This window comes from Eutrigla gurnardus (assembly GCF_963514095.1).
Source record: "Eutrigla gurnardus genome assembly, chromosome: 12".
Lineage (NCBI taxonomy): Eukaryota > Metazoa > Chordata > Actinopteri > Perciformes > Triglidae > Eutrigla > Eutrigla gurnardus.
Window position 1 is genome coordinate 19,345,505 of NC_139926.1, and position 13,054 is coordinate 19,358,558.

Consider the following 13,054-nt stretch of genomic DNA (forward strand, 5'->3'; position numbering starts at 1 on the left):
ATCCTGTTTCCACGGAAACACAAGGACCCGGAAGTCGTCGTGATTCCGCGGGTCTTTTGGGACAACACAGCTCCGCACATCAGAGTGCAGAAATGGCGGGTGAGTGGCTAAACCCTTTCACGGTACAATGCTGCTGTCTTCACGTTAATGCGTATTCCGCGACAGAAGGACGCCGGACTCGCGTTAGACTCACGGGACCCGTAAACTGGCCCGCGTGCTGGTTCAAAACCGCATCCAGCTAAGCTAGCATTGCAAAGCACAGGGGGGGCTAGCTTAGCTTAGTAGCATGCTATCAGACTGTCATGGCATACAGTGTGTTTGTGTTTGTGTTTATGTAACGCCTGGGTGTCTAGCTGAGTGTGTGTGGATGGGTTCATGTTCGCTTTGATGCATACCCCACATGACGTATCACGTAAGAAGGCTACCTAAGATCATCATTGTAGAGCAGCTAACATTGGCAGGATATTTTTAAAGCTATCTATGACCTCAGCACTTGCTGTGTTTCTCCATGTAATGCACCGATATGAAGCTAACGTATCTACAAATTGGGATTAAGGGGGTTATAGAGTCCACAGGTACTTTGATTGGGCAGCTTGTGTTTTCTCCTGCATGTTTATGGTGACAGAAGGATGTTGTTGATAACATAAGGTGCATCTTAGTCTTTCTATAGAGGTATTCATGGTACACTGGTCATCAATTGTCAACGGTGTCTTCATGTGTTTTGATTTGGATCAGAATCTAAATACAGTTGTTTTATCACATTTTACTTCCTGATTGATATCCAGCCAGCAACATGTTGTGATGTCTCAAGCTGCTCCTGACATTTTAAGTGATCTTTGGAAAAGGAATAACTTTAATTTGCTTTTCTTTTTAAGAATGGTGCACCGCTATTATTGTGAAATCATAAACCGATTAAATAATTAAACTCTTGTGATGAAAATGGTTCTTTAGAAACAAATAAAAACACAATTAAAAATCAATTATTTTGTGTTTCCTCAGGAGTAAATAACATGGAGAAGAAACTGGCTGAATACAAGTGTGACACCAATGAAGCTATATGTCTGAAGCTGGGTATGTTTACTTTTGCTTTATTTGATATGTATTGTATATTAATATCGTTATATCTGTGCAGGAATTAGCTTCTGTTTTCTCACAATCCCGTCTTTTTCCTCTCAGTTCGCTTTCCGGAGGATGTTGAGGATGATGGCACTACGTTCCACCCCGAGTACAGCCACCAAGTTTATGGGGATGAGTGAGTATTTTTTGTCTGCATTACTTTTTTTATTTGTAATAGTGATGCAGAGCCACTCTGCCAGTAACGACTGGTTTAATTAATTGACTTTTAGCAAACATCAAGTAGCAATATTGATTAAGGATGACCCTGATGTTTTTAAATTTATTTAGTCTAAAAAGTGTCCTGTGGGCCTGTTAACACTAATAGTTGTCAAGGAGAGAGATGAACTTTGAAATGGAAATATCTAAAAGTTATTTATCGTTGCATGAATTCAAACTAATGAACACTAGCTAATTTGTGAAAGGTGCTGTAGGCAAGGACACATCTACTTCTGTTGAAAATCTCAGTGAATATTTATTGTCATATAAAATAAAATAAAATAGTAACTGTAAGCATGAACCTACGCACACGCAGCGCTGCATCATCATGTTGCTTCAGGAAGCCAGAAATACTGTCTCATATGAACCTAGCCAACAGCATTAACATCTAGAAAGCCAAGCGCTCTTTTCCATTTTCACTCGTCATTTCATATATATTTAATTATGTGATTCATTCATATGTTGTATTTTTCTCAATCCAGTCCTTTTAATATAAAATATTGAGTCCATGCCAATACGAAGTGTTTCAAAGCAGGTTTCGTAGCGGATGCAGGGAAGGTTAGTCTCAGCTATGCAAAGATTAAAACATGAACACAGGTCTCACTTGCATGTTATTTCAGTATCACAAAAAGCTCCAAAGAGTCACGTTATAAGCCTCGCAGAGACATTGCCGCTTAATACGTCATTGACACCTGTGTCTGTGTAGGCTTACAGTAGTGTGTCTGTATGCATATCATGCAGGGATTGGTTATTTTTGCACTTGCTGTAATCAGCTCAAAGGGAACCCAGTAATTGGGGCATTAATTATTTCAGCGAGCGTAATTGCTTGTAAAGCTCAATCACACAGTTGCATAATGGTGAAATCTATTTTGCCATAAACTGCCAGTGATGCAGTGGTGAAAGAAACAATACAGCTATGTGAAGTGAGTGGCCAGACTGACAGTAAGCGTTTATCATCTGTTAATGAATGTCATTAAATAGAAATAATCAGATGTTTATTGTCCCCCTGATATGAGTTTATCCCGGACTCTACACTACATAAAAGTGGCTGCTGTTTCATTGTTTTCTGATAACAAGTCACTGTCTTAGTTTAAATAAAATAAAAAATGTTAACGCTGTTAAGATTTGTAATGATTCCAATCACTTTATCCGCAGTGAGGTTGCTTTTGGATACAAAGGTCTTCAGATACAGCTCTTCTACACTGCTGGAAACCTGAGCACCCTCTTCAAAGTGAAATATTCCTCAAAGGTCACTGAGATGTTTGATTGCGTGGAGGTAGGACATGCTTTTTTAAAACTATTACTATTAGTGCTGTTGCAGGATCACCGCTTACGTGTGTCACCAATTTTCTTGTTATTGTAATAATGATAGGTAGCCATGTAAGGGATGATGTACGGTGTGTTGGGGGCTTCATCACCCTAAATGGGTTTGCAATAAAGGCCTGCACCTTGTACATTATCCCTCTTATTACACAGATACACGATAGATTTCACTACCTCCTTCAGAGTCCGTGATCAGAGCGACGTCCATAGCAGCGATCTGCTGTTCAGAAATAACGTACCGTAGAATGCTGTAATCAACAAAGCTGTGTAATGAGTGGTGCTAATTCTATACTAGTTTAAACAAGATACGCCTTAAACATGCACAAACACCTGCTGAGATATGAGTTTTTTTTAATCCAAAGATGCTCATGTCAAGCGTACAGCAGCCAAAATATTACCAGAGCTTAATGTTGGACTTCCACTGATGAGGTGGCTAAATACAGGGATTCAGTGGGTTGTTAATGTCGCTCTTTGCCTGCTGAATGTAAGAAGACACGTGTTTGCTACAGGTATGCCCGAATATTAGACATGTTTGAGAAGGCGCTCCAGCATCGCATCCATTACGCAAATCATTGTAAACAAATCCGTGCTGAGGTTAGGTGACAATCAGCGGGAGGTTGCAAGAAAAACATTCAGAAGTAAATGATTAAAAGAAATATGGCACAGCTGTAATGTGACTCGGGCATCCCGTCTGCTTAAGGAAGATGCTGGTGAGGGAGGCCACCTAAAGGTCTGTGGCCTCTCTGAAGGATCCCCAGGGTGCCACGGCTGAGTGACACTGTATATTAGACAGTTGTTGACTGAATGCCTCAAAGTGGAAGATTGTTCTATGACCAAAATCAAGCCCCACCATGAAGCCTGATGGTGGCAGCCTCATGCTGTGGAGATGCTCTTTTGCAACAATTTGTGAAGCTTGACAGCAAAAATGAAAGCAGTGAATTACAGGAAAAAATCCCAGAGGAAAACCTACTGTGAGATAACTGCAAGTTGGGTAGAGATTTAATCTCAGTTGCCTGTTTGTTAGGAAGGCCAAGGTAAAACTAACAAAACAACCCTGCAATACATTTTACCTTCATCCATGTTGTAATGTTTGACTCTTTACATTCATATTAATTAATATAAAGATTTGTCGTACTATGCCATTAAAGAGACTTTTCTGATGACCACCATGATTCAATATTGCGAAACCATAAAACATATTCGTAGAATGCTGGGAAACTGATGGAAAAAAAGACATTTTGTGCATTTTGAGAGTAGATTTGAAAATGTTAGTTTTCATACCCAGTGTCAAACATAATTTGTGTTTTTGGAAAACTGACAGCAGGCGACACCAACATTGAAAAATGGAACGTGATTTTATTTTTATTTGTCATAATGTTTTGGAAAAACTCAATAGCACACCCAGAGTACAGAAGTAGATCTGAAGTTTGTGTTTGACAAGCAAATACTGGGCAGTTTTCCTGAGTGGTTGGCTCCATAGTTGATTGACAGAAGGATTGTGTGATCAGTTATTCTTTACATTCTTTTATCCCTAAAGTGTACTTTTGTGGGCAGTTTTTGGTACTATAATGTCGCTTCTTTACGTACTGAAGTAACTCGGAGCCTTCCTGGCCGGTGGCATTATTCCTGTTCTCCTGTTTGTTTAGATTAAATCTCAGCCCACTGTGGCTCCCTGTGCCGTTACACTAATCCTACCGCTCCCTGTCAGAAGAGAAGGCTTTTAAAAGGGCTTTTGGACGTGGGGTTTAACGTGAGGCATTGATTTTTTTCTCTTTTTTTAAGAGGTTTGTGTGATTGAATCAGCAGGAGGAGTAATGTGACACGATTGGATATCTTGTACATTTATTTCCAGTAGCAAATTGTTGTTTGTGTAAGCTGATCTTCAGCAGGTTTTATAATATTCTTTATTTTATGTAATGATGAATGCGTTGTATAACTATTTTACATTCTAAATGATGAATTGACAGTTTGTTAATGTTCTACTGAGTTGCAGTCCTTACTATGTAAAACGTTCTACCTTTTTTTTAATTGCCCCACATGAGAATTTCCGCATCATCAATGGCCAGTATTTGGACAAAAACGGACAGTTGAGCGAAATGCTTTAATGTCCTGCTAACTCCTCCTGAGACTTGACAAAAGGCAGCTTTGAAAATCTCCTGAAGCTGTCAATACAGCAAACATGCAAAAGGAATAAGAAGTAGCGAGGGCCCCTATTGAGGTCAGATGATTCAACTCTGGGACATCTGTCCTGTCTGCAAACAGCAGGGGCTCCCTCGCTGGACAATGTGGCTTTCAACTGGTTGTAGTAGAATCAATTTATAAACTCACCAGGATTTGGTGTTTCTGTGGATGCACTCAAATTATAAATAGCCCCATGTGACAGCAATGGTTCCTTCCGATAGGCATTCGACATCACTTTCATCTCTGGTCCCCCCCCCAAAAAAATGCCATGGCAACCAATTGACTTTTTTTTAAACCTGAAGAGAGCCATTAGATTTTTTTTGGGGGGGGACATAGTTTGTAGCTGATATTCAAACTGAAATGTGATGGCTGGCTTACTGCCTGTGTGTGGCACTACTTTTAGTGTTCAGCGTTGACCCCTGAGTGTTCACCTTGTTAAGGGTTTGAGTGCAGCTGGTGTAGAGGTAGAGAGTGAGGGGAGCAGCAGAGTTCAGGCTGCATCTGAAGAGGGTTTGTCTCTGAGTGCATGTGGACGGTCGCGGTGCAGCTGGTGAGAGAAGAGAACGAGAGACGAGGGAAGGCCGAGATGGAGTTTATGCAGCTGCCATGTTGATGCAAGACTCTCATCATCGCATCACCTTGTCCCCTATAACTCAGCCAAACACACTGTAGTGCCGGACCTCTCACAGAAAACGCTGTTTTTTAGGAAACCAGACCTTTTGTACACCTGGGCTGGAAACTAGTCATTATTTCTATTACATTCATAATCAGTGTGGATGTGTAAATATGCTTTAACTTAAAAAAAAAATATGAGCCAATACTTAACAAATGACTCTAAACAGAAAAAATATTGACGACAGATATTGAATGTAGTATGGTGTTTGGTTTAGATTAAACAGATGAAATAACACCAACACAACAAATTAGATAGTTTGTCGTCCCTTTGTGGTTATTGTTAGAAATCAAAGACATTAACAAAATGTTCTAAAGGGACTTTTGTTGCGTTATATTCATGCCAAACTATGGCATCTTTTCTGGAAGGCTGTGCAATTTAGTGTCTAGTATGTAGGAGAGTGCTTGGGACAAAGGGACTTGTTTGTCCATGGCCTTTTAAGTATGGTCCTTGTTCCTTAGAAATGTGACTGAACAATTACAATGGTTAAGAGGCATTCAGCTGCAGGTGCATTACTTCCAGTTAGATATTAGCTGATGTCTGAAAGGGAGGAATTAGCAGTATGTTGTATTAGCCTTTTGTAGTGCATTTTGCTCAGACCTTCTTCATTTCCCAGTTTTCAATGCTGAGCAGCGAGGGCCTCTGTGCTGAAATAATGCCCATCATGCATGTAAATGGTGTGAAAGGGCTGCTTAGCAAAGTGTTCTCATGTCAATCCTTGTGGAAATGGATACAATGCAAACATTACAGCTGAACTAACCACGGGTTGCACTGAGTAAAAAGTCCAAGGGTAGGGCCCCTTTGTCTCTGAGGCTCTTTGAAAAAAAGCAGGGGCAAATTCATTTGATTGGGTTCACTTGGCAGGATTAGAGGAGAGGCCTCTATTATGGATGCCCCCAAAGGTTTGTTAAGTTGAGATCAATTCATACGATTTTATTTCCCAGTGAGAAGCAGAAATGTGTTTATTGTGGCAACTTCATCTGATATTCATGGTTTAACATAAGTACTAAATGTACTGATTTAAGTGGTCTTTTCACTGGGGGGGGGGGCATGATGGTCTCTGCTCAGCTGACATTTTAATTGCCTAATGGTTTTCTTTTCATTTCCACAAAACATATATGCTTCCAGTATTATTTAGATGATTTACTGCACTTTTCCCAACTCTTTCCTAAAACAAAACATGTCTTTCAACAGACAACCTGTGTACAAATCAGCATGTTTAACACTTGAATATATTAGAAAATCTGTCAGATTGTCTTTTTTTTTTTTTATCATCCTGATCTATTTGTTTGATGATTAAATTCATGCACATTGTGTTATTCAGCCAGATGATATCGAAGGGAAGATCCGAGAAATCGTTCCCGCTGGGTTCACCTGCAACACTGACGACTTCATCTCACTGCTGGAGAAGGAGGCCAATTTCAAGCCCTTCGGCACCCTGCTTCACACGTACACAGTCCACAGCGAGGAGGCAGGAGAACTCACGTACCAGATTCACAAGGTACAAACATCAGTTATGGCCTCACCCAACAATTTTCATATCAGTTTGTTTAATTTTTATTGTTGCTGTTGCCATATCGTGTATATATATTTATTTATTTTTACCGTATTTGCCCCAGGCTGATATCACAGGCCCAGGATTCCAAGAGTACCACGAGCGCCTGCAGACCTTCCTCATGTGGTTCATAGAGACCGCCAGTTTCATCGATGCAGACGACGATCGTTGGGACTTCTTTCTTGTGTGAGTGCCCTCCTTAATTGACACCATACCCCCCCCCCCCCCCCACACCCTCCTCTATGCCCACCCCTACCCTAAAGCCTTTATTGTGTCATTGAAAAACAAAGCCCCCCTTTGTGGCGCTTGTGACCAATTACCAGGCCAGTTTGATTATATTTCTCCTGTAGGAGAATTGTTGATCAGGCAAGAGCTTCCTTTGTGGCAAAAGCCCTTTTCAAATTTTTCAGGGGCAAGAGCTGAATTGAATACTGTTGTCTTTTGAAACACTGAACAATGTCTTAACAGTAAAAAGAGCCTCTGCCAGTGTTTTCTTTACCCTGGCAACTATTAATACTGACAATGGGGAAAATGGACTGAAGTGATTTTGAGGAGCTCAGTCCCTCCTCCAACCCCTTCTCTTCCTCTAAGTTGCAGTACTCCAATTAAGTGCATAATGTATTCAGGTTGTAGCAGGTGTACCAATCGGGGCCTGGCTGCTCTAACATGCTGATGTGGGGGGGAGACACGAGAGCAGGGAGGCTAAAATGGACACTGCATGGGAGTGTGCCTGTAATTGACCTGTTTGCCTTTGTGTTTTATCTGCAGATTTGAAAAGTACAATAAAGATGGGGAGACTCTCTACGCAACTGTTGGCTACATGACAGTTTATAATTACTACGTGTACCCAGACAAAACCCGACCACGTGTAAGGTAATTGCTGGGGCAGCACGTGCCTTCCCTTTCTTTTGTATGAAAAAGGAGTGGAAAATTATACATTTCTTTATCCTCTACCCAAAGAGCCCAAATTACTGGCTTATATAGCCAACTATTCAACCAGATTTTGTTTCATTACCAAACCAGGGTGATTTGTATCTGAAAACAACTTTATAGATAAGCTTTTGATGTGATTTGATTTATTGCATTGATGGATCAGGATAACAATCTATTATTTCCTGCTTTGTGAATCAAAGCTTTTCTGTTCCTGCTCAGATTTATTACGTGAATTAGTTTTGTGACTCATTTTGAATAAAGCGGTTTCTCACTGGCTCTGTGTTTGCGTGTATGTCTGCCCTTCAACCGAACAGCCAAATGTTGATCCTGCCTCCGTTCCAAGGAGAAGGTCATGGAGCTCAGCTTCTGGAGGCAGTACACAGATTTTATTGCAGCCTGCCCAAAGTGCAAGACATCACAGGTGAGCAACTCGAGTTTCAGCATTTGCTGCATTGAAGAAGTCGTGGATAAACATTTAATCCGATAACATGTCTCCCACAGACCGTTTAAATGATTTTTCTCTGCAGTTGGTGGATCCAGGGGTTGTGTTAATTTAGAAGGATGGCATGTATACCAAAATGTGCTACAGCTCTATTGAAACTAGTTGGATCGAAATAGTTTTTCTTTGCATGGAGACGGAGGGTGAATACTAAAGAGGCATCCTTTGAGAGAGGAATCCTATTCAAGAAAGAACTTAACATTTAGTAGTTGAATAGGCAGAATGTTCCGGCTAACAGTCCGTCTGGCCTTTAGTAATATTTCTCCATTGTTAATTATAATTAGGTTCTTGTTAAAGTTCTGCCTTTTTAGTAGACCCAAAAAAATGAATTCCCAGCAAAAACATTTATATGTCAGGTTTATTGCAAATGATTTGAAAACCACAGTTAATTTGAAATGTGTGATGGTGTCTGTTATCAGCCGAAGATCCCTCTGAGAGCTACGTGAAGCTGAGAGACTATGTGCTGGTCAAGATTTGTCAAGGCCTGACGTCCTTCGCCGCGGACAAGCTGCACCTCGGCTTCTCAGCCGATATGGCCAAAGAGGCACAAGACAAGTTGAAAATTAACAAGGTGATGTATAAGGCTGCAACTAATTTTTTTTTTCGGTGTTATAGTTTTGTCTATGAAATGTCAGAAAATCAAGCTTTTATTTGTAGTCAGGCGAATGTCATGAGTCAAGCCTATCTCAATTTTATAGAACCCCAAAGTGACGTCTTTATAATTCATATTTTCATAACAGTCCAAAACCAAACAGTCCAAATATTAATTGTACAGTGATTTTCAGATTTAATTTAATTTATAAATGAACATGTATTATCCATTTTCTCTTCTTCAGTGTCGGGCATGTTTGCTGCTTTGCCCTAAATACTATTTGATTCTATGCATCTTCATGTCACAAGTTATCATAGCATGGAATCTGTGACCTAAATGGACTTTGTAGTCGTTTTTCTTGGGAAAACTCTCTATTTCCCACAAGATGTTGTGGGAGGACCTTGAACCCCCTTGCGGGGTCTTGGGGCACGCTTCCCCCGGAGAAAACTTACACCAAGCTGACGCACTTTGAGAGAAAAATGAAGAGACTAGATAGTTTCTGCTCTTGTCAACAATTTTCTGCTTTTCTAGCTGTGGTGCAACGTAACCAAGTACATTTAGACTACTCGAGTAATGTACTTGAGCACAATTTTGAGATACTTACTTATGTAGTTTTATACTTGTAATTCACATCTCGGAGGGAAATGTTGAACTTTTTAACTTCACTACATTTATTTGACAATATTAGTTACTACTTAAGTTACTTTGCAGATTCAGATTCTTCAAGAAAGTCTCTCACCCTTACTCACTAAACATGGTAAAAGAGGTGGGGTCCATGTTTCACGAAGGGTTGGGTGGGTTGAGGGTGAGGACAGCCCGGCCTGGTTAGTAACACTAGGAACGGACTTGGACTAAACTAGACTTGGGTGGTCTGCCACCGTTTATGTAATTAATGTGAAACGCTGGATAACTACATGCCTGATTTATTATAAGCCCCATGTCCTGTAGCCATTGTGCTGGAGAAGATGATTTAAAAAATATATTTTAATTCCGTTTCCCCCCCTTTTCAACAGAAACATGCGAGGCGAGTGTATGAAATCCTGCGTCTGAGAGCGACAGACATGAGTGATGAAGAAAAAGCAAGGGAGTACCGTTTAGAGGTGAAGAAGAGGCTATTTGGACCATACAGGGTGAGGTTTTAATCATCACAGCTTCAGACTGGTTCATGGCCAGTTCATACTTTCATTCCACACTCGTGCACCTATAGCTGGTTTGCCAAGAAGACAAGAAGAAAACAATGCTGCAGTGCATTACCACTACCTACTGGAATGGAGTATGGATCGGGAAATGCACATACATAGAATGCTAGACCAACGCAGACACTTAGTTGTAGTGCGACTGGTACCTTATGAATGCATGCCTGCAGCTGTTGCAGAAAGTCCGTCCAGTGCTTTACGTGCCAGTGGGGAGAGGGCCTACATGTGTCATGAAAAATGACTTTCTAAATGAGCGATTTCCTGATATATTCATAACTAAATGTGAACGTCAACTTGCTATCAAACAGGAATCCAATGAGAAGTCCTCTACGTCTTTGTTCGCATTACATTACAGCTGTTCAGTTTCTGAAGTAAAGTGGCCCTGTGTGGCTGATCGGCTTACTGCTGCATATCGTCACTATAATGTTACCTTTTAGAAGTGCAAAAAAATGTATCTTCAGTCCCCTTAAAATTGGTAGAATACTAGTGCTGTATTGTTACAGCCACAATAGGGCGCACTAGGCGTCTGTGGCTTTGCTGCTGCTGGAGCTTTTTTGTAGTCAGGCACATGTCATTAGTCAAGATTTGCATTTCTTTGGGGGAAATATTTTTCATGAAAGTGTGTTTGAAGCACTTTGTCAAAAAAAAAAAAAGAAGCTGCCTCTATTCAGAGTTCTGTAGCTTTGCTATTGAAGGCGCCTTTCAAATCTCATCAGAAAAACAGTGCAATTTTATGAATTTGCTTTTGTCATTTTTCTCATGTTCTCCTGGGCAAATTTGATTTGAGTTTCAGAGATTTACCGCAACAGACTCGAGCTCCGTGAACAGGATATGATAAGCTTCTCTGATTCTGTTTTACCAGACTTGACAGTGGGAAATAGTGAGTGGATCGTTGTGCTACAACATATAACACCCTACATCCTGTTTGCTTGTGACATCTTATGTTTGAGCTGCTCACTGAGACTCTGCATACCAGCCATTAGAGAATTTGCTGTCAGCAGGGTAACCGCACTTCTCAAAAAAAAGGCAGAATTTGACGTGGAAATGACCTATGTGGTGAAGCGGGAAGTAGGAATTCCTTGGGAGAGTGGCAAGGAGAGATCTGGTGGCCAGATGCAGAGCGTTTTTCCTTCCCTGAGGAGGTTTAGCATGTAGTTAGTCGAATGGCAGAAGCCGCTGCTTTCTGAATGTGAGGGGGATTATGCATTTCTGCTCTTACCCCTAATTCCCCAGTGACCACGTCTGTATGCATGTGCGTGCAGGATTTTTCAAGCACCAGATTTCACTCAACTAAGTGAACGTGTAGTTTTTGTCCGTCCATATCTTTCAGCATTCTGATTTCACTACAGATGTTTATGCCACTATCTGCTACGGCATGCTTTATAAAAGGTATAAACTGTAACTAATGGATTCATCAATTGTTAATAAATACATTCCTAATGCTTTAAAGATCAGCAGTAATCCATTAATAGCATTTTGTTTGTTTGCCAGGTACATTGCCTGGTCTACATCCATATCTTGCCTAACGTACTTTGTCTTGTTTAATTAGCCATATAATTTATTATGTGACGTTTAGTTAGAAAGAATAGAAAAAATGGCGTGTGTGAAGTTATGATCCCCGTGTTTCCTATCGTAGTATATGCTGTATTTATGCTGGTCAAAACAAATGTTTGTCTCCAGCTGTTGAGACCTGTTGTCATAAATATAGTGTCCATACTTGATGAAGTATGCACATGTCAGTGTTCCATATACCTGCAATTAGTTGTAGCTTATATATCCATAAGTAGTACCTGAATATATGAATTACTAAGCTGTATATGCCTTTGGAACTGGTGTAACTGATTTCACACCTCACCTGTGTGCGCTTGTGCTCTTAATGTTGTGCAGAAGAATCAGAGGGAGCTGACGAAGATGAGGAAGTGTCTTCGGCCAGAGGAGCTGGTGTCCCACATGGATCAGATGGACACCCAGACGCAGCACGAGGAGCTGGAAAAGAGTTATCAGGTTGTTGTGGAAGACTACAGGAGAATCATCGAGAGGATTGCGACACAGGCCTGATCGGGCTCAAGAGATGCTGCTAGCCTAGAGCTCACCGCTCTCATACAGGTGGTCTGCCCTGTCTGTACCAAGCCCACATCACCACAGACTTTAGCTGCAACCAGGAAGAAACTCACCTGACAATAATCACTGTTTTAATTAAAAGAGTGTTACAGATTTATTGTGGCCGTCGGTGGATAGATCGCAGTGGAGAAGAGCTGTCTGTCATCCAGCTGATGTTAATGTCGTTGCCGCTGGAGGGTTGAGACTTCCTGTTTGTCCCATGAGTGTAATCGCATTGTGTGGGATTGACTGATACGTTATATTTCACAGGTTATTTGAGGTCCACTGCCCTGCAGAGAAACCCTGCTTCTTCTCCATCGTAGACAATTTTTTAAGATCTTTTTGTCAAAACCATTCCCAATGTGTGTTTTGAAGCACTTCATACTGAAAATAAAAAAAGCGTTTTGTATATTGCTCAAATGGTGTGATTCTTAATGACGATAATAAAAACAAAAATACAGATAGCAGTCCAGTAAATCCTGACCTGATGATGGCGCTAGATGAAAGGTCCGGGGATTAAAGTTTTCACAAATCTAGGAACAAAGAAGGTTCCTATCACGTGATTCCATGCAATAGTTCAGGTATTTAAATATAAAAAAAGAAAAAATCATGTGTGGAAATATCAGAGACATTTAACTCCAATCCAAAAGTTTCCACCTGGTGGTGGCGC

General features: G+C 40.7%; 1 protein-coding gene across 1 annotated transcript; it reads left to right on the forward strand.

Annotated features, from left to right (window-relative positions):
- The first annotated feature begins 20 nt into the window (after nt 1-20).
- hat1 (histone acetyltransferase 1) lies at nt 21-12,793 on the forward strand. The gene is made up of 11 exons (XM_084022050.1): nt 21-99; nt 1,000-1,071; nt 1,177-1,252; nt 2,488-2,608; nt 6,834-7,010; nt 7,129-7,250; nt 7,833-7,937; nt 8,312-8,418; nt 8,916-9,067; nt 10,102-10,218; nt 12,172-12,793. The coding sequence occupies exons 1-11, from the start codon at nt 93-95 to the stop codon at nt 12,340-12,342; spliced, it is 1,227 nt and encodes a 408-aa protein (XP_083878176.1). The 5' UTR covers nt 21-92; the 3' UTR covers nt 12,343-12,793.
- The last annotated feature ends 261 nt before the right edge of the window (nt 12,794-13,054 follow it).

Bases quoted from the DNA above. Each gene is read 5' to 3' on its own strand.
- hat1 (XM_084022050.1), top strand. The intron at 1,072-1,176 runs GTATGTTTACTT...TTTTCCTCTCAG, and splicing joins AGCTATATGTCTGAAGCTGG to TTCGCTTTCCGGAGGATGTT. The intron at 10,219-12,171 runs GTGAGGTTTTAA...AATGTTGTGCAG, and splicing joins GGCTATTTGGACCATACAGG to AAGAATCAGAGGGAGCTGAC.